This window comes from Mchenga conophoros, linkage group LG19 (genome assembly GCF_057382185.1).
Source record: "Mchenga conophoros isolate Kocher_MC1m ecotype Shallow Benthic linkage group LG19, M_conophoros_male_GT1.1, whole genome shotgun sequence".
In the NCBI taxonomy this organism is placed as follows: Eukaryota; Metazoa; Chordata; class Actinopteri; order Cichliformes; family Cichlidae; genus Mchenga; species Mchenga conophoros.
Window position 1 is genome coordinate 17336159 of NC_140544.1, and position 20516 is coordinate 17356674.

General features: G+C 41.9%; 1 protein-coding gene across 1 annotated transcript in view; it reads left to right on the forward strand.

The window, feature by feature from the left end:
* LOC146551984 (uncharacterized) overlaps positions 1–20028 on the forward strand; it is a 35463-nt gene extending 15435 nt beyond the window's left edge. The window contains exons 58-129 of the mRNA XM_085257649.1: positions 91–203; positions 356–462; positions 670–837; positions 1052–1251; positions 1350–1462; positions 1609–1715; positions 1824–2000; positions 2246–2454; positions 2552–2646; positions 2754–2779; positions 2972–2993; positions 3087–3114; positions 3223–3307; positions 3428–3574; positions 3662–3873; positions 3961–4064; positions 4154–4272; positions 4375–4542; positions 4758–4957; positions 5056–5168; positions 5321–5427; positions 5636–5803; positions 6018–6217; positions 6316–6428; positions 6581–6687; positions 6895–7062; positions 7277–7476; positions 7575–7687; positions 7840–7946; positions 8055–8231; positions 8477–8685; positions 8783–8877; positions 8985–9010; positions 9196–9217; positions 9311–9338; positions 9447–9531; positions 9652–9798; positions 9886–10097; positions 10185–10288; positions 10378–10496; positions 10599–10766; positions 10983–11182; positions 11281–11393; positions 11546–11652; positions 11861–12028; positions 12243–12442; positions 12541–12653; positions 12806–12912; positions 13120–13287; positions 13504–13703; positions 13802–13914; positions 14061–14167; positions 14276–14452; positions 14698–14906; positions 15004–15098; positions 15206–15231; positions 15415–15436; positions 15530–15557; positions 15666–15750; positions 15871–16017; positions 16105–16316; positions 16404–16507; positions 16597–16715; positions 16818–16985; positions 17201–17400; positions 17499–17611; positions 17764–17870; positions 18079–18246; positions 18463–18662; positions 18761–18873; positions 19020–19126; positions 19235–20028. Coding sequence (XP_085113775.1) covers positions 91–203; positions 356–462; positions 670–837; positions 1052–1251; positions 1350–1462; positions 1609–1715; positions 1824–2000; positions 2246–2454; positions 2552–2646; positions 2754–2779; positions 2972–2993; positions 3087–3114; positions 3223–3307; positions 3428–3574; positions 3662–3873; positions 3961–4064; positions 4154–4272; positions 4375–4542; positions 4758–4957; positions 5056–5168; positions 5321–5427; positions 5636–5803; positions 6018–6217; positions 6316–6428; positions 6581–6687; positions 6895–7062; positions 7277–7476; positions 7575–7687; positions 7840–7946; positions 8055–8231; positions 8477–8685; positions 8783–8877; positions 8985–9010; positions 9196–9217; positions 9311–9338; positions 9447–9531; positions 9652–9798; positions 9886–10097; positions 10185–10288; positions 10378–10496; positions 10599–10766; positions 10983–11182; positions 11281–11393; positions 11546–11652; positions 11861–12028; positions 12243–12442; positions 12541–12653; positions 12806–12912; positions 13120–13287; positions 13504–13703; positions 13802–13914; positions 14061–14167; positions 14276–14452; positions 14698–14906; positions 15004–15098; positions 15206–15231; positions 15415–15436; positions 15530–15557; positions 15666–15750; positions 15871–16017; positions 16105–16316; positions 16404–16507; positions 16597–16715; positions 16818–16985; positions 17201–17400; positions 17499–17611; positions 17764–17870; positions 18079–18246; positions 18463–18662; positions 18761–18873; positions 19020–19126; positions 19235–19411 — 9361 coding nt within the window. The 3' untranslated portion in view covers positions 19412–20028. The remainder of the gene's footprint in view (positions 1–90; positions 204–355; positions 463–669; positions 838–1051; positions 1252–1349; positions 1463–1608; positions 1716–1823; positions 2001–2245; positions 2455–2551; positions 2647–2753; positions 2780–2971; positions 2994–3086; positions 3115–3222; positions 3308–3427; positions 3575–3661; positions 3874–3960; positions 4065–4153; positions 4273–4374; positions 4543–4757; positions 4958–5055; positions 5169–5320; positions 5428–5635; positions 5804–6017; positions 6218–6315; positions 6429–6580; positions 6688–6894; positions 7063–7276; positions 7477–7574; positions 7688–7839; positions 7947–8054; positions 8232–8476; positions 8686–8782; positions 8878–8984; positions 9011–9195; positions 9218–9310; positions 9339–9446; positions 9532–9651; positions 9799–9885; positions 10098–10184; positions 10289–10377; positions 10497–10598; positions 10767–10982; positions 11183–11280; positions 11394–11545; positions 11653–11860; positions 12029–12242; positions 12443–12540; positions 12654–12805; positions 12913–13119; positions 13288–13503; positions 13704–13801; positions 13915–14060; positions 14168–14275; positions 14453–14697; positions 14907–15003; positions 15099–15205; positions 15232–15414; positions 15437–15529; positions 15558–15665; positions 15751–15870; positions 16018–16104; positions 16317–16403; positions 16508–16596; positions 16716–16817; positions 16986–17200; positions 17401–17498; positions 17612–17763; positions 17871–18078; positions 18247–18462; positions 18663–18760; positions 18874–19019; positions 19127–19234) is intronic.
* The last annotated feature ends 488 nt before the right edge of the window (positions 20029–20516 follow it).

Below are 20516 nucleotides of genomic sequence, written 5' to 3' on the forward strand. Positions count from 1 at the left end.
CTTTCTTGGAGCAATCAAGATTTTGTTGCAAATGAAAATGATAATAGTGACAAAGAACAGCATGAGAACGTTTTCTTTCAACTGTTGCAGTGTGAGTGGGTTGGCTTTAGTTATCCAGGAGATGCCACTGTACAGACGGCAAGAGATCACACATGGTCTGCTGGGCTACCTAAGAAATGCTGACAATGCCATCAATGAGCCAGGTAGGGCAAACATAAGGTGCGTTATGTGCTTTCCAGTGTGAAATGTCTTGAAAAGCACTCAGACAAAAAACTTGCCCACAAATTCTTTCATGTCTACCTGTCAGAAACTTTCCTAAATTGAGCACATCCTAACTTTTGTTTGCATGCCTTAGCTTGCAGGCAACAAAATGAGAGTGATGCCCAATGGGTTAAAGCAAATCTGGGTCCATTCGTCCAATATACAGCGTACTCTGACCTCAAAGACTTCAACATCTCTACGGTAAGCCCTACATTGCACTTCTAGTCCTCCCTTAAGAACAGGAAAACAAAATTGTAGACTTAAGAAGACAAACACAGGAGTTTATTTTGCCATATAAAAAATACAAGCAAATCATAGAACACACTTTCTTTGGTTGCAAACTGTAATCCTTTACCCACAGCATTGGTCATTACTGCTGTCTGATATTATGTTGATTCCCTGTTGTAGGCTGGATTGTTGTCAACGCTCAATCCCTCTGAGGTGGCACAGCTGCTACTGAGCTCTGGAGCCTCAAATAACACAGATTTTATTGATCTTGTGTTTGAACAACTTGAACAGGGCAACGCTCTAAAAAATGTGGATGAATTCCTGACACAGCTGACAGCCAATGGACAGGTAGGCTAGCCTCCTAAAAGGGTGAAGGAGGACAATGCGGATATTTGATTCCAGAAGTAAACAGAATAAAACATCGGTCTCAACCGCTACATCCATTGTTGGCTATTGTATCTTAGAAAACAAATGGTTACAGCCTTTGTACCATGTTGTATGGGTGTACTTCCAACATGCAATCTCACATTTGCTTATGTCTTTTTCCACTTTAACATGACAGAGCCCACATTTCCAGCCTGTTGTGAGAGATCGGGTCATGAATACGACCTTCATCATCATCAGTCCACATTTCTCCACTTTCACGACAAACGACTATGAACTTTGGTTCCATGTGAAACTGATTCCTATCCTTGCCAGTTTTACTCCAGAAATGCTGATAAACACAACCACAACCATCAGCTGCACGAACTACCAAGTCATGTGAGTAGCTTTCTTGGGGCAATCAAGATTTTGTTGCAAATGAAAATGACAATAGTGACAAAGAACAGCATGAGAACGTTTTCTTTCAACTGTTGCAGTGTGAGTGGGTTGGCTTTAGTTATCCAGGAGATGCCACTGTACAGACGGCAAGAGATCACACATGGTCTGCTGGGCTACCTAAGAAATGCTGACAATGCCATCAATGAGCCAGGTAGGGCAGACATAGGGTGTGTTATGTGCTTTCCAGTGTGAAATGTCTAGAAAAGCACTCAGACAAAAAACTTAAATTCTTTCATGTCTACCAGTCAGAAACCTTCCTAAATTGAGCACATCTTAAGTTTTGTCTGCGTGTCTTAGCTTGCAGGCAACAAAATGAGAGCGATGCCCAATGGGTTAAAGCAAATCTGGGTCCATTCATCCAATATTCAGCGTACTCTGACCTCAAAGACTTCAACATCTCTACGGTAATCTTCATATTACTCTTCCTGTCTTTCTTGAGAATAGCAAAGCAAAATTCTGGAAATTATACAAAAGACATGCATTTCATGAATTCTACTTTTTTGTATCCATAGCTGACAGTTCTGGACGTTCTTTCACCATCGCAGAAGGCTGAACTAATCCTAGATCCAAACAGTGGTGCTTTAAACGATGCACATGTTGTAAGGGAGGTGTTGACAAGCTTGACAGAGACCAGTGATTATGAGCAGCTCAACCAATTCTTCCAGGCTTTTGCAAACATCAACAAGCAGGTGAATTCTCATTGGTAACCTTACCTCAGTGCAAACATCAACAAATGTTAACAGTGTTCTTTCATAAGCCTGCTCAAGTGTTTAACTCAAAATGATCTATTTCTGATATGCTTCATGCCTTTAGGCATCCCTGCTGTACAGAAGTACAAAGATTTAGTTTAGATAAGCTCCCCCTCACCTCCACATTTCCACAAAGACTTCAGGACTTCCTCTCTGACCTTATTATGATCCCCTTCTCTTTTCAGAGAAATGTCACCTTCATCCAAAATCCAGATGTGCGAGACACCATTTTGAACCTGACCTTGACAGCCCTTGCTCCTCAGCTTAAAGACTTTCAGCCAGAAGACTATCAACAGTGGTTCCAGGTTTATTTGGTTCCTGTGATGGCGAGCATCCTTCCTAGCAGCTTGCGGGTGATCCCCAGTAACATCACCTGTGAATCCTACCAGGCTATGTAAGATATTTCTGATATCCACAGTTAGACATTTGGGTGTGCACAATGCCAAGCTGAGGCTCCTGACAAGTCACAATGAATTCTTTTCTTCCTTTAGATACGATGGTCTTGCGCAGAGTTTGGTAGCATTGCCACTGGACCTTTCACAGGGCGTGAGATCAAGCAAGCAGTACCTCCAGGACACATTCCCACGTATGTGGCAAATAGGCTTTCCTGACTAAACTTTTCTCAAAAGCCCAGTACCAGCACTGTAATGACTACTCCATTGATTTGTTTCCTTTCTTTTTCTTCCCAAACAGGCTGCTCAGTTCCAGCTTCCTTTGTGGTAAGATTAGTTTTTTGGGGGGTGTGTGTGTGTGTGTGTGGGGGGGGGGGGGGGGGGGGTGTCTTGCATGGGTTATCCAATATTTGATCCAGGTTTGGCACACTAATTGGGCCAACTGTGACAAAGTCAAGGTATTTACACTTGAAGAAGATGTTTCCACTATACTAACAATCATATTTTCTTTGTCTTCAGTGCAAGGTGACCCCAGTTCATGGTGAGTCTGTCTAAAAGTAGACATTTCAACTCTAAGGATATAAATGCATTCTGAAGGACTATTATCTGACACACAACCATTCTCTTTTCACAGTGAATCTCATTTGTGATGGAGTTGATGGGTGGGTGAAATGCCGTTTTGTTCAATGTTGATTCTGTCTAGGTAAAATTCGTTAACACAGTGCAATTAAGGGGACATTGGATTTCAATTTATTGTGTTTTTTCCACAGTTCAAAACTTGAACAAATCCTGTCAGCTGGCAATTCCTCGGCAGCCCTGTGCAATTTCACCATCACAGAACATGCCTGTTCCTCTGTAAGATTCCTTTTTAAACTCCAAAAACAGAACATAGATTTTGCCCCATTATGGTTCTGAGACAAATCTCCATGAGCTCTGACAAAATGGCTGTATTCTTTGTCAATTTTCTTTTTCAAGGCTCCCTATCTCACATCCAGCAACTTGGTCACACTGCTGAACTGCACACTGAAAAGCCAAAACATATACCCAGTAGAAGTCTGGAAGCTTTTCTTCCAAAAAGCCTCTGCTGTACTGGACCAGGCCCTTGAGACATTTGCTAACATGGTAAGTACAAAATCACATTTTCACAATATTGCCGTTTCCCTGCGTGAAGTTTGGGTCCAGCTACAATTATTTTTCTGCCAATTCAAGGCCAGCAACAACACTTACCCGACCTCGTCAAATGTGCTCGAGGCTCTTGGAGAAGTGAGAATTGACAACTTCAACCAGGCACAACTACAGAGTGAGGAGTTCATTACCAGCTGGTTCAAAACAAAGATCCGTCCGTTTCTGGCCGTTCCATCTTTCAACTTCCTATTTTGCCTTAGCTCCAAAAACTTCAGCTGCCAGACATACCAGACTGTGTAAGTAAATATGAGACATATTGCTCTATTCTGCAAACTTGCAGTTGACTAGAAGTTTAGATGTTGAAAGCTTTCTCTCAAATGTAGCATTCAGGCATTTGGAAGCCAAAAGGCATCCATGGACAGAGACACACAGCAAGCAGTCTTCACTCACTTCATCAAACCGTTCTTGTCAAGAAATGACTCAACAGGTAAAAGGAGAAACTCAAGCTCACTTTGGTTTTTCCATGACAACATGTGGTATATTACCCTGTCAATAACTTTCTTGCTTTTTCTGCAGATCCTGGCTGTGTCTCATCTATCACGGGGAGCCAAGCGTGGCTAAAGGCAAACCTTGGCGACTTCTCTGATTTTGCAACTGTGCAGGACTTGCAAGCCTTCAATCCTAATTTGTCCGCTGTGAGTGCCAACTGCAGATGTACATCTTCCTGTAAACGGAATTCTTTTACCCAGAACATTTCCATGACTGCTGTCTTATATTATGCTGGTTCTCTTTTGTAGGCTGAATTGTTGTCAGTCTTTAGTCCTTCTCAGATGGCACAGCTGGTACTGAGTTTGGGAGCCTCCAATAACACAGATTTGATTGATCGTGTGTTTGAGCGACTGCAAGAGGGCAACGCTCTAAAAAACGTGGATGGATTCCTCACACAACTGACAGCCAATGGACAGGTATGCTAGGCTTCTAAAAGGGTGAAGGAGGACAATCCTGGTGTTTTATTCCAGCAGGATAAGACAGAATAAGACATTTGCTAAACCGCTACACAAGTCTTCAAGGAGTCTATCATAGAAAAGAATTGCTTGCAGCCTTTGTACCATGTTGTATGAGTACATTTGCAACATGCAGTCTCTGTATTGCTTAGTTCTTTTCCACCTCAATTTCACAGATGCCAATTTTCCAGCCTGTTGTGAGAGATCGGGTCATGAATACGACCTTCATCATCATCAGTCCACATTTCTCCACTTTCACGACAAACGACTATGAACTTTGGTTCCATGTGAAACTGATTCCTATCCTTGCCAGTTTTACTCCAGAAATGCTCATAAACGCAACCACAAAAATAAGCTGCACAAACTACCAAGTCATGTGAGTAGCTTTCTTGGAGCAATCAAGATTTTGTTGCAAATGAAAATGACAATAGTGACAAAGAACAGCATGAGAACGTTTTCTTTCAACTGTTGCAGTGTGAGTGGGTTGGCTTTAGTTATCCAGGAGATGCCACTGTACAGACGGCAAGAGATCACACATGGTCTGCTGGGCTATCTAAGAAATGCTGAAAATGCCATCAATGAGCCAGGTAGGGCAAACATAGGGTGCGTTATGTGCTTTCCAGTGTGAAATGTCTTGAAAAGCACTCAGACAAAAAACTTGCCCACAAATTCTTTCATGTCTACCAGTCAGAAACCTTCCTAAATTGAGCACATCCTAACTTTTGTTTGCATGCCTTAGCTTGCAGGCAACAAAATGAGAGTGATGCCCAATGGGTTAAAGCAAATCTGGGTCCATTCGTCCAATATACAGCGTACTCTGACCTCAAAGACTTCAACATCTCTACGGTAAGCCCTACATTGCACTTCTAGTCCTCCCTTAAGAGCAGGAAAACAAAATTGTAGACTTAAGAAGACAAACACAGGAGTTTATTTTGCCATATCAAAAAGTACAAGCAAATCATAGAGCACACTTTCTTTGGTTGCAAACTGTAATCCTTTACCCACAGCATTGGTCATTACTGCTGTCTGATATTATGTTGATTCCCTGTTGTAGGCTGGATTGTTGTCAACGCTCAATCCCTCTGAGGTGGCACAGCTGCTACTGAGCTCTGGAGCCTCAAATAACACAGATTTTATTGATCTTGTGTTTGAACAACTTGAACAGGGCAACGCTCTAAAAAATGTGGATGAATTCCTGACACAGCTGACAGCCAATGGACAGGTAGGCTAGCCTCCTAAAAGGGTGAAGGAGGACAATGCGGATATTTGATTCCAGAAGTAAACAGAATAAAACATCGGTCTCAACCGCTACATCCATTGTTGGCTATTGTATCTTAGAAAACAAATGGTTACAGCCTTTGTACCATGTTGTATGGGTGTACTTCCAACATGCAATCTCACATTTGCTTATGTCTTTTTCCACTTTAATATGACAGACCCCACATTTCCAGCCTGTTGTGAGAGATCGGGTCATGAATACGACCTTCATCATCATCAGTCCACATTTCTCCACTTTCACGACAAACGACTATGAACTTTGGTTCCATGTGAAACTGATTCCTATCCTTGCCAGTTTTACTCCAGAAATGCTCATAAACGCAACCACAACCATCAGCTGCACAAACTTCCAAGTCATGTGAGTAGCTTTCTTGGAGCAATCAAGATTTTGTTGCAAATGAAAATGATAATAGTGACAAAGAACAGCATGAGAACGTTTTCTTTCAACTGTTGCAGTGTGAGTGGGTTGGCTTTAGTTATCCAGGAGATGCCACTGTACAGACGGCAAGAGATCACACATGGTCTGCTGGGCTACCTAAGAAATGCTGACAATGCCATCAATGAGCCAGGTAGGGCAGACATAGGGTGCGTTATGTGCTTTCCAGTGTGAAATGTCTTGAAAAGCACTCAGACAAAAAACTTGCCCACAAATTCTTTCATGTCTACCTGTCAGAAACTTTCCTAAATTGAGCACATCCTAACTTTTGTTTGCATGCCTTAGCTTGCAGGCAACAAAATGAGAGTGATGCCCAATGGGTTAAAGCAAATCTGGGTCCATTCGTCCAATATACAGCGTACTCTGACCTCAAAGACTTCAACATCTCTACGGTAAGCCCTACATTGCACTTCTAGTCCTCCCTTAAGAACAGGAAAACAAAATTGTAGACTTAAGAAGACAAACACAGGAGTTTATTTTGCCATATAAAAAATACAAGCAAATCATAGAACACACTTTCTTGGGTTGCAAACTGTAATCCTTTACCCACAGCATTGGTCATTACTGCTGTCTGATATTATGTTGATTCCCTGTTGTAGGCTGGATTGTTGTCAACGCTCAATCCCTCTGAGGTGGCACAGCTGCTACTGAGCTCTGGAGCCTCAAATAACACAGATTTTATTGATCTTGTGTTTGAACAACTTGAACAGGGCAACGCTCTAAAAAATGTGGATGAATTCCTGACACAGCTGACAGCCAATGGACAGGTAGGCTAGCCTCCTAAAAGGGTGAAGGAGGACAATGCGGATATTTGATTCCAGAAGTAAACAGAATAAAACATCGGTCTCAACCGCTACATCCATTGTTGGCTATTGTATCTTAGAAAACAAATGGTTACAGCCTTTGTACCATGTTGTATGAGTGTACTTCCAACATGCAATCTCACATTTGCTTATGTCTTTTTCCACTTTAATATGACAGACCCCACATTTCCAGCCTGTTGTGAGAGATCGGGTCATGAATACGACCTTCATCATCATCAGTCCACATTTCTCCACTTTCACGACAAACGACTATGAACTTTGGTTCCATGTGAAACTGATTCCTATCCTTGCCAGTTTTACTCCAGAAATGCTCATAAACACAACCACAACCATCAGCTGCACGAACTACCAAGTCATGTGAGTAGCTTTCTTGGAGCAATCAAGATTTTGGTGTAACAGAAAATGACAATAGTGACAAAGAACAGCATGAGAACGTTTTCTTTCAACTGTTGCAGTGTGAGTGGGTTGGCTTTAGTTATCCAGGACATGCCACTGTACAGACGGCAAGAGATCACACATGGTCTGCTGGGCTACCTAAGAAATGCTGACAATGCCATCAATGAGCCAGGTAGGGCAGACATAGGGTGTGTTATGTGCTTTCCAGTGTGAAATGTCTTGAAAAGCACTCAGACAAAAAACTTGCCCACAAATTCTTTCATGTCTACCAGTCAGAAACCTTCCTAAATTGAGCACATCTTAAGTTTTGTCTGCGTGTCTTAGCTTGCAGGCAACAAAATGAGAGCGATGCCCAATGGGTTAAAGCAAATCTGGGTCCATTCATCCAATATTCAGCGTACTCTGACCTCAAAGACTTCAACATCTCTACGGTAATCTTCATATTACTCTTCCTGTCTTTCTTGAGAATAGCAAAGCAAAATTCTGGAAATTATACAAAAGACATGCATTTCATGAATTCTACTTTTTTGTATCCATAGCTGACAGTTCTGGACGTTCTTTCACCATCGCAGAAGGCTGAACTAATCCTAGATCCAAACAGTGGTGCTTTAAACGATGCACATGTTGTAAGGGAGGTGTTGACAAGCTTGACAGAGACCAGTGATTATGAGCAGCTCAACCAATTCTTCCAGGCTTTTGCAAACATCAACAAGCAGGTGAATTCTCATTGGTAACCTTACCTCAGTGCAAACATCAACAAATGTTAACAGTGTTCTTTCATAAGCCTGCTCAAGTGTTTAACTCAAAATGATCCATTTCTGATATGCTTCATGCCTTGAGGCATCCCTGCTGTACAGAAGTACAAAGATTTAGTTTAGATAAGCTCCCCCTCACCTCCACATTTCCACAAAGACTTCAGGACTTCCTCTCTGACCTTATTATGATCCCCTTCTCTTTTCAGAGAAATGTCACCTTCATCCAAAATCCAGATGTGCGAGACACCATTTTGAACCTGACCTTGACAGCCCTTGCTCCTCAGCTTAAAGACTTTCAGCCAGAAGACTATCAACAGTGGTTCCAGGTTTATTTGGTTCCTGTGATGGCGAGCATCCTTCCTAGCAGCTTGCGGGTGATCCCCAGTAACATCACCTGTGAATCCTACCAGGCTATGTAAGATATTTCTGATATCCACAGTTAGACATTTGGGTGTGCACAATGCCAAGCTGAGGCTCCTGACAAGTCACAATGAATTCTTTTCTTCCTTTAGATACGATGGTCTTGCGCAGAGTTTGGCAGCATTGCCACTGGACCTTTCACAGGGCGTGAGATCAAGCAAGCAGTACCTCCAGGACACATTCCCACGTATGTGGCAAATAGGCTTTCCTGACTAAACTTTTCTCAAAAGCCCAGTACCAGCACTGTAATGACTACTCCATTGATTTATTTCCTTTCTTTTTCTTCCCAAACAGGCTGCTCAGTTCCAGCTTCCTTTGTGGTAAGATTAGTTTTTTGGGGTGTGTGTGTGTGTGTTGGGGGGGGGGGGGGGGTGTCTTACATGGGTTATCCAATAGTTGATCCAGGTTTGGCACACTAATTGGGCCAACTGTGACAAAGTCAAGGTATTTACACTTGAAGAAGATGTTTCCACTATACTAACAATCATATTTTCTTTGTCTTCAGTGCAAGGTGACCCCAGTTCATGGTAAGTCTGTCTAAAAGTAGACATTTCAACTCAAAGGATATAAATGCATTCTGAAGGACTATTATCTGACACACAACCATTCTCTTTTCACAGTGAATCTCATTTGTGATGGAGTTGATGGGTGGGTGAAATGCCGTTTTGTTCAATGTTGATTCTGTCTAGGTAAAATTCGTTAACACAGTGCAATTAAGGGGGCATTGGATTTCAATTTATTGTGTTTTTTCCACAGTTCAAAGCTTGAACAAATCCTGTCAGCTGGCAATTCCTCGGCAGCCCTGTGCAATTTCACCATCACAGAACATGCCTGTTCCTCTGTAAGATTCCTTTTTAAACTCCAAAAACAGAACATGGATTTTGCCCCATTATGGTTCTGAGACAAATCTCCATGAGCTCTGACAAAATGGCTGTATTCTTTGTCAATTTTCTTTTTCAAGGCTCCCTATCTCACATCCAGCAACTTGGTCACACTGCTGAACTGCACACTGAAAAGCCAAAACATATACCCAGTAGAAGTCTGGAAGCTTTTCTTCCAAAAAGCCTCTGCTGTACTGGACCAGGCCCTTGAGACATTTGCTAACATGGTAAGTACAAAATCACATTTTCACAATATTGCCGTTTCCCTGCGTGAAGTTTGGGTCCAGCTACAATTATTTTTCTGCCAATTCAAGGCCAGCAACAACACTTACCCGACCTCGTCAAATGTGCTCGAGGCTCTTGGAGAAGTGAGAATTGACAACTTCAACCAGGCACAACTACAGAGTGAGGAGTTCATTACCAGCTGGTTCAAAACAAAGATCCGTCCGTTTCTGGCCGTTCCATCTTTCAACTTCCTATTTTGCCTTAGCTCCAAAAACTTCAGCTGCCAGACATACCAGACTGTGTAAGTAAATATGAGACATATTGCTCTATTCTGCAAACTTGCAGTTGACTAGAAGTTTAGATGTTGAAAGCTTTCTCTCAAATGTAGCATTCAGGCATTTGGAAGCCAAAAGGCATCCATGGACAGAGACACACAGCAAGCAGTCTTCACTCACTTCATCAAACCGTTCTTGTCAAGAAATGACTCAACAGGTAAAAGGAGAAACTCAAGCTCACTTTGGTTTTTCCATGACAACATGTGGTATATTACCCTGTCAATAACTTTCTTGCTTTTTCTGCAGATCCTGGCTGTGTCTCATCTATCACGGGGAGCCAAGCGTGGCTAAAGGCAAACCTTGGCGACTTCTCTGATTTTGCAACTGTGCAGGACTTGCAAGCCTTCAATCCTAATTTGTCCACTGTGAGTGCCAACTGCAGATGTACATCTTCCTGTAAACGGAATTCTTTTACCCAGAACATTTCCATGACTGCTGTCTTATATTATGCTGGTTCTCTTTTGTAGGCTGAATTGTTGTCAGTCCTTAGTCCTTCTCAGATGGCACAGCTGGTACTGAGTTTGGGAGCCTCCAATAACACAGATTTGATTGATCGTGTGTTTGAGCGACTGCAAGAGGGCAACGCTCTAAAAAATGTGGATGGATTCCTCACACAACTGACAGCCAATGGACAGGTATGCTAGGCTTCTAAAAGAGTGAAGCAGGACAATCCTGGTGTTTTATTCCAGCAGGATAAGACAGAATAAGACATTTGCTAAACCGCTACACAAGTCTTCAAGGAGTCTATCATAGAAAAGAATTGCTTGCAGCCTTTGTGCCATGTTGTATGAGTACATTTGCAACATGCAGTCTCTGTATTGCTTAGCTTCTTTTCCACCTCAATTTCACAGATGCCAATTTTCCAGCCTGTTGTGAGAGATCGGATCATGAATATGACCTTCATCATCATCAGTCCACATTTCTCCACTTTCACGACAAACGACTATGAACTTTGGTTCCATGTGAAACTGATTCCTATCCTTGCCAGTTTTACTCCAGAAATGCTGATAAACACAACCACAAAAATCAGCTGCACAAACTACCAAGTCATGTGAGTAGCTTTCTTGGAGCAATCAAGATTTTGTTGCAAATGAAAATGACAATAGTGACAAAGAACAGCATGAGAACGTTTTCTTTCAACTGTTGCAGTGTGAGTGGGTTGGCTTTAGTTATCCAGGAGATGCCACTGTACAGACGGCAAGAGATCACACATGGTCTGCTGGGCTATCTAAGAAATGCTGAAAATGCCATCAATGAGCCAGGTAGGGCAGACATAGGGTGCGTTATGTGCTTTCCAGTGTGAAATGTCTTGAAAAGCACTCAGACAAAAAACTTGCCCACAAATTCTTTCATGTCTACCAGTCAGAAACCTTCCTAAATTGAGCACATCCTAACTTTTGTTTGCATGCCTTAGCTTGCAGGCAACAAAATGAGAGTGATGCCCAATGGGTTAAAGCAAATCTGGGTCCATTCGTCCAATATACAGCGTACTCTGACCTCAAAGACTTCAACATCTCTACGGTAAGCCCTACATTGCACTTCTAGTCCTCCCTTAAGAGCAGGAAAACAAAATTGTAGACTTAAGAAGACAAACACAGGAGTTTATTTTGCCATATCAAAAAGTACAAGCAAATCATAGAGCACACTTTCTTTGGTTGCAAACTGTAATCCTTTACCCACAGCATTGGTCATTACTGCTGTCTGATATTATGTTGATTCCCTGTTGTAGGCTGGATTGTTGTCGACGCTCAATCCCTCTGAGGTGGCACAGCTGCTACTGAGCTCTGGAGCCTCAAATAACACAGATTTTATTGATCTTGTGTTTGAACAACTTGAACAGGGCAACGCTCTAAAAAATGTGGATGAATTCCTGACACAGCTGACAGCCAATGGACAGGTAGGCTAGCCTCCTAAAAGGGTGAAGGAGGACAATGCGGATATTTGATTCCAGAGATAAACAGAATAAAAAATCGGTCTCAACCGCTACATCCATTGTTGGCTATTGTATCTTAGAAAACAAATGGTTACAGCCTTTGTACCATGTTGTATGAGTGTACTTCAAACATGCAATCTCACATTTGCTTATGTCTTTTTCCACTTTAATATGACAGACCCCACATTTCCAGCCTGTTGTGAGAGATCGGGTCATGAATACGACCTTCATCATCATCAGTCCACATTTCTCCACTTTCATGACAAACGACTATGAACTTTGGTTCCATGTGAAACTGATTCCTATCCTTGCCAGTTTTACTCCAGAAATGCTGATAAACACAACCACAACCATCAGCTGCACAAACTACCAAGTCATGTGAGTAGCTTTCTTGGAGCAATCAAGATTTTGTTGTAAATGAAAATGACAATAGTGACAAAGAACAGCATGAGAACGTTTTCTTTCAACTGTTGCAGTGTGAGTGGGTTGGCTTTAGTTATCCAGGAGATGCCACTGTATAGACGGCAAGAGATCACACGTGGTCTGCTGGGCTACCTAAGAAATGCTGACAATGCCATCAATGAGCCAGGTAGGGCAGACATAGGGTGCGTTATGTGCTTTCCAGTGTGAAATGTCTTGAAAAGCACTCAGACAAAAAACTTGCCCACAAATTCTTTCATGTCTACCAGTCAGAAACCTTCCTAAATTGAGCACATCCTAACTTTTGTTTGCATGCTTTAGCTTGCAGGCAACAAAATGAGAGTGATGCCCAATGGGTTAAAGCAAATCTGGGTCCATTCGTCCAATATACAGCGTACTCTGACCTCAAAGACTTCAACATCTCTACGGTAAGCCCTACATTGCACTTCTAGTCCTCCCTTACGAGCAGAAAAACAAAATTGTAGACTTAAGAAGACAAACACAGGAGTTTATTTTGCCATATAAAAAATACAAGCAAATCATAGAACACACTTTCTTTGGTTGCAAACTGTAATCCTTTACCCACAGCATTGGTCATTACTGCTGTCTGATATTATGTTGATTCCCTGTTGTAGGCTGGATTGTTGTCGACGCTCAATCCCTCTGAGGTGGCACAGCTGCTACTGAGCTCTGGAGCCTCAAATAACACAGATTTTATTGATCTTGTGTTTGAACAACTTGAACAGGGCAACGCTCTAAAAAATGTGGATGAATTCCTGACACAGCTGACAGCCAATGGACAGGTAGGCTAGCCTCCTAAAAGGGTGAAGGAGGACAATGTGGATATTTGATTCCAGAAGTAAATACAGAATAAAACATCGGTCTCAACCGCTACATCTATTGTTGGCTATTGTATCTTAGAAAACAAATGGTTACAGCCTTTGTACCATGTTGTATGAGTGTACTTCCAACATGCAATCTCACATTTGCTTATGTCTTTTTCCACTTTAACATGACAGAGCCCACATTTCCAGCCTGTTGTGAGAGATCGGGTCATGAATACGACCTTCATCATCATCAGTCCACATTTCTCCACTTTCACGACAAACGACTATGAACTTTGGTTCCATGTGAAACTGATTCCTATCCTTGCCAGTTTTACTCCAGAAATGCTGATAAACACAACCACAACCATCAGCTGCACGAACTACCAAGTCATGTGAGTAGCTTTCTTGGAGCAATCAAGATTTTGTTGTAACAGAAAATGACAATAGTGACAAAGAACAGCATGAGAACGTTTTCTTTCAACTGTTGCAGTGTGAGTGGGTTGGCTTTAGTTATCCAGGAGATGCCACCGTACAGACGGCAAGAGATCACACATGGTCTGCTGGGCTACCTAAGAAATGCTGACAATGCCATCAATGAGCCAGGTAGGGCAGACATAGGGTGTGTTATGTGCTTTCCAGTGTGAAATGTCTAGAAAAGCACTCAGACAAAAAACTTAAATTCTTTCATGTCTACCAGTCAGAAACCTTCCTAAATTGAGCACATCTTAAGTTTTGTCTGCATGTCTTAGCTTGCAGGCAACAAAATGAGAGCGATGCCCAATGGGTTAAAGCAAATCTGGGTCCATTCATCCAATATTCAGCGTACTCTGACCTCAAAGACTTCAACATCTCTACGGTAATCTTCATATTACTCTTCCTGTCTTTCTTGAGAATAGCAAAGCAAAATTCTGGAAATTATACAAAAGACATGCATTTCATGAATTCTACTTTTTTGTATCCATAGCTGACAGTTCTGGACGTTCTTTCACCATCGCAGAAGGCTGAACTAATCCTAGATCCAAACAGTGGTGCTTTAAACGATGCACATGTTGTAAGGGAGGTGTTGACAAGCTTGACAGAGACCAGTGATTATGAGCAGCTCAACCAATTCTTCCAGGCTTTTGCAAACATCAACAAGCAGGTGAATTCTCCTTGGTAACCTTACCTCAGTGCAAACATCAACAAATGTTAACAGTGTTCTTTCATAAGCCTGCTCAAGTGTTTAACTCAAAATGATCCATTTCTGATATGCTTCATGCCTTGAGGCATCCCTGCTGTACAGAAGTACAAAGATTTAGTTTAGATAAGCTCCCCCTCACCTCCACATTTCCACAAAGACTTCAGGACTTCCTCTCTGACCTTATTATGATCCCCTTCTCTTTTCAGAGAAATGTCACCTTCATCCAAAATCCAGATGTGCGAGACACCATTTTGAACCTTACCTTGACAGCCCTTGCTCCTCAGCTTAAAGACTTTCAGCCAGAAGACTATCAACAGTGGTTCCAGGTTTATTTGGTTCCTGTGATGGCGAGCATCCTTCCTAGCAGCTTGCGGGTGATCCCCAGTAACATCACCTGTGAATCCTACCAGGCTATGTAAGATATTTCTGATATCCACAGTTAGACATTTGGGTGTGCACAATGCCAAGCTGAGGCTCCTGACAAGTCACAATGAATTCTTTTCTTCCTTTAGATACGATGGTCTTGCGCAGAGTTTGGCAGCATTGCCACTGGACCTTTCACAGGGCGTGAGATCAAGCAAGCAGTACCTCCAGGACACATTCCCACGTATGTGGCAAATAGGCTTTCCTGACTAAACTTTTCTCAAAAGCCCAGTACCAGCACTGTAATGACTACTCCATTGATTTGTTTCCTTTCTTTTTCTTCCCAAACAGGCTGCTCAGTTCCAGCTTCCTTTGTGGTAAGATTAGTTTTTTGGGGTGTGTGTGTGTGTGTGTGGGGGGGGGGGGGTGTCTTGCATGGGTTATCCAATATTTGATCCAGGTTTGGCACACTAATTGGGCCAACTGTGACAAAGTCAAGGTATTTACACTTGAAGAAGATGTTTCCACTATACTAACAATCATATTTTCTTTGTCTTCAGTGCAAGGTGACCCCAGTTCATGGTGAGTCTGTCTAAAAGTAGACATTTCAACTCTAAGGATATAAATGCATTCTGAAGGACTATTATCTGACACACAACCATTCTCTTTTCACAGTGAATCTCATTTGTGATGGAGTTGATGGGTGGGTGAAATGCCGTTTTGTTCAATGTTGATTCTGTCTAGGTAAAATTCGTTAACACAGTGCAATTAAGGGGACATTGGATTTCAATTTATTGTGTTTTTTCCACAGTTCAAAACTTGAACAAATCCTGTCAGCTGGCAATTCCTCGGCAGCCCTGTGCAATTTCACCATCACAGAACATGCCTGTTCCTCTGTAAGATTCCTTTTTAAACTCCAAAAACAGAACATAGATTTTGCCCCATTATGGTTCTGAGACAAATCTCCATGAGCTCTGACAAAATGGCTGTATTCTTTGTCAATTTTCTTTTTCAAGGCTCCCTATCTCACATCCAGCAACTTGGTCACACTGCTGAACTGCACACTGAAAAGCCAAAACATATACCCAGTAGAAGTCTGGAAGCTTTTCTTCCAAAAAGCCTCTGCTGTACTGGACCAGGCCCTTGAGACATTTGCTAACATGGTAAGTACAAAATCACATTTTCACAATATTGCCGTTTCCCTGCGTGAAGTTTGGGTCCAGCTACAATTATTTTTCTGCCAATTCAAGGCCAGCAACAACACTTACCCGACCTCGTCAAATGTGCTCGAGGCTCTTGGAGAAGTGAGAATTGACAACTTCAACCAGGCACAACTACAGAGTGAGGAGTTCATTACCAGCTGGTTCAAAACAAAGATCCGTCCGTTTCTGGCCGTTCCATCTTTCAACTTCCTATTTTGCCTTAGCTCCAAAAACTTCAGCTGCCAGACATACCAGACTGTGTAAGTAAATATGAGACATATTGCTCTATTCTGCAAACTTGCAGTTGACTAGAAGTTTAGATGTTGAAAGCTTTCTCTCAAATGTAGCATTCAGGCATTTGGAAGCCAAAAGGCATCCATGGACAGAGACACACAGCAAGCAGTCTTCACTCACTTCATCAAACCGTTCTTGTCAAGAAATGACTCAACAGGTAAAAGGAGAAACTCAAGCTCACTTTGGTTTTTCCATGACAACATGTGGTATATTACCCTGTCAATAACTTTCTTGCTTTTTCTGCAGATCCTGGCTGTGTCTCATCTATCACGGGGAGCCAAGCGTGGCTAAAGGCAAACCTTGGCGACTTCTCTGATTTTGCAACTGTGCAGGACTTGCAAGCCTTCAATCCTAATTTGTCCGCTGTGAGTGCCAACTGCAGATGTACATCTTCCTGTAAACGGAATTCTTTTACCCAGAACATTTCCATGACTGCTGTCTTATATTATGCTGGTTCTCTTTTGTAGGCTGAATTGTTGTCAGTCTTTAGTCCTTCTCAGATGGCACAGCTGGTACTGAGTTTGGGAGCCTCCAATAACACAGATTTGATTGATCGTGTGTTTGAGCGACTGCAAGAGGGCAACGCTCTAAAAAACGTGGATGGATTCCTCACACAACTGACAGCCAATGGACAGGTATGCTAGGCTTCTAAAAGGGTGAAGGAGGACAATCCTGGTGTTTTATTCCAGCAGGATAAGACAGAATAAGACATTTGCTAAACCGCTACACAAGTCTTCAAGGAGTCTATCATAGAAAAGAATTGCTTGCAGCCTTTGTACCATGTTGTATGAGTACATTTGCAACATGCAGTCTCTGTATTGCTTAGTTCTTTTCCACCTCAATTTCACAGATGCCAATTTTCCAGCCTGTTGTGAGAGATCGGGTCATGAATACGACCTTCATCATCATCAGTCCACATTTCTCCACTTTCACGACAAACGACTATGAACTTTGGTTCCATGTGAAACTGATTCCTATCCTTGCCAGTTTTACTCCAGAAATGCTCATAAACGCAACCACAAAAATAAGCTGCACAAACTACCAAGTCATGTGAGTAGCTTTCTTGGAGCAATCAAGATTTTGTTGCAAATGAAAATGACAATAGTGACAAAGAACAGCATGAGAACGTTTTCTTTCAACTGTTGCAGTGTGAGTGGGTTGGCTTTAGTTATCCAGGAGATGCCACTGTACAGACGGCAAGAGATCACACATGGTCTGCTGGGCTATCTAAGAAATGCTGAAAATGCCATCAATGAGCCAGGTAGGGCAAACATAGGGTGCGTTATGTGCTTTCCAGTGTGAAATGTCTTGAAAAGCACTCAGACAAAAAACTTGCCCACAAATTCTTTCATGTCTACCAGTCAGAAACCTTCCTAAATTGAGCACATCCTAACTTTTGTTTGCATGCCTTAGCTTGCAGGCAACAAAATGAGAGTGATGCCCAATGGGTTAAAGCAAATCTGGGTCCATTCGTCCAATATACAGCGTACTCTGACCTCAAAGACTTCAACATCTCTACGGTAAGCCCTACATTGCACTTCTAGTCCTCCCTTAAGAGCAGGAAAACAAAATTGTAGACTTAAGAAGACAAACACAGGAGTTTATTTTGCCATATCAAAAAGTACAAGCAAATCATAGAGCACACTTTCTTTGGTTGCAAACTGTAATCCTTTACCCACAGCATTGGTCATTACTGCTGTCTGATATTATGTTGATTCCCTGTTGTAGGCTGGATTGTTGTCAACGCTCAATCCCTCTGAGGTGGCACAGCTGCTACTGAGCTCTGGAGCCTCAAATAACACAGATTTTATTGATCTTGTGTTTGAACAACTTGAACAGGGCAACGCTCTAAAAAATGTGGATGAATTCCTGACACAGCTGACAGCCAATGGACAGGTAGGCTAGCCTCCTAAAAGGGTGAAGGAGGACAATGCGGATATTTGATTCCAGAAGTAAATACAGAATAACACATCGGTCTCAACCGCTACATCCATTGTTGGCTATTGTATCTTAGAAAACAAATGGTTACAGCCTTTGTACCATGTTGTATGAGTGTACTTCCAACATGCAATCTCACATTTGCTTATGTCTTTTTCCACTTTAATATGACAGACCCCACATTTCCAGCCTGTTGTGAGAGATCGGGTCATGAATACGACCTTCATCATCATCAGTCCACATTTCTCCACTTTCACGACAAACGACTATGAACTTTGGTTCCATGTGAAACTGATTCCTATCCTTGCCAGTTTTACTCCAGAAATGCTCATAAACGCAACCACAAAAATCAGCTGCACAAACTACCAAGTCATGTGAGTAGCTTTCTTGGAGCAATCAAGATTTTGGTGTAACAGAAAATGACAATAGTGACAAAGAACAGCATGAGAATGTTTTCTTTCAACTGTTGCAGTGTGAGTGGGTTGGCTTTAGTTATCCAGGAGATGCCACTGTACAGACGGCAAGAGATCACACATGGTCTGCTGGGCTACCTAAGAAATGCTGACAATGCCATCAATGAGCCAGGTAGGGCAGACATAGGGTGCGTTATGTGCTTTCCAGTGTGAAATGTCTAGAAAAGCACTCAGACAAAAAACTTAAATTCTTTCATGTCTACCAGTCACAAACCTTGCTAAATTGAGCACATCCTAACTTTTGTCTGCATGTCTTAGCTTGCAGGCAACAAAATGAGAGTGATGCCCAATGGGTTAAAGCAAATCTGGGTCCATTGATCCAATATACATCATACTCTGACCTCAAAGACTTCAACATCTCTACGGTAATCTTCATATTACTCTTCCTGTCTTTCTTGAGAATAGCAAAGCAAAATTCTGGAAATCATACAAAAGACATGCATTTCATGAATTCTACTTTTTTGTATCCATAGCTGGCAGTTTTGGACGTTCTTTCACCATCGCAGAAGGCTGATCTAATCCTAGATCCAAAAAGTGGAGCTTTAAATGACGCATGTTTTGTAAAGGAGGTGTTGAGAAGCTTGACAGAGACCTGTGATTATGAGAAGCTCAACCAATTCTTCCAGGCTCTTGCAAAGCGCGGCTGCTGAGTGAGCCCTCATCTGGGACTCTCATCAGCTCTTTCTGGGACAAGCGCGTTCATGCTCACAGGTGTACACACGGGTGCTCACAGACACAAACGACACCCTTTTTGGCTCCTACCTCAAAGCACACTGTGCGCTGTCGATCTTACACAATAACGTTTAATAAATAGCATTTACTGTTATATTCACATAAATCATCATGATGTTGTTTATTCTATTGCTCTCATTTTCTTCTGCTTGTTTTCTTGTTTCATTCTCAACAGGTGATCCAGGTGATTGATATATGTATTTTTTGTCTGCTTATTTTGTTGGTTTTTGTTTTTTGCCCTTTATCCCCGTCCCTCTTCTCCGCTGTTTTTCTTTCCCTCTTTCTTTCTCCCCTCTCTTTTCATCATTCAAGTCTGTCCCTTATCTAGCAAGTGAAAATAAAAAATAAAATAAACAATAAAAGGTGAATCAAATAGACCATTACAGCACGGCTGGGAGGGTCCATTTGGTAAAGTAAATCCGTTGGGCATCTTTCTTCGCCTTTAGACAATAATTCTGATGGCAAAAGAACCAAACGGGACAGGCAAAAAAAAAAAAAAAAAAAAAAACCAACACAAAAACAAAACAAAAACAAAGTGCTCGCTCGTAGGGGGTCATTTGATTGTTGGGTTTTTCTCTGTATGTATTATTGTAGGGCCTACCTTACAATATAAAGCACTTTGAGGTGACTGTTGTTCTGATTTGGTGCTATATAAATTGAATTGAATTGAATTGAATTAAATATATTCAATAATTTGGTGTTTTGATTATGATTCTAATTGTGGTCACTTTCCGTATGTTTATACATACATTGTGACTTTAAGTTTGGAGAACTGTTACTTCTTTAACAGCAAATGCCAACTATAGGTGTTGTTGGGTTATAAGAACACAGTTTATGGTATAGCTGTGCCAAACGTCATATTGAACTGACAACACTTAGAAATGAAGCTACAAAGCAAAGATGCCTCATTTTGTTAAATGCCTGTTTCCTCAAGTCCTCTTGTAGGATATCTTCCTCACCTCCTCTGCTTCCATCTCTGCAGGAGGCTCTGAAATGCAAGGAGAGGGGTCAAAAAGAGGAATC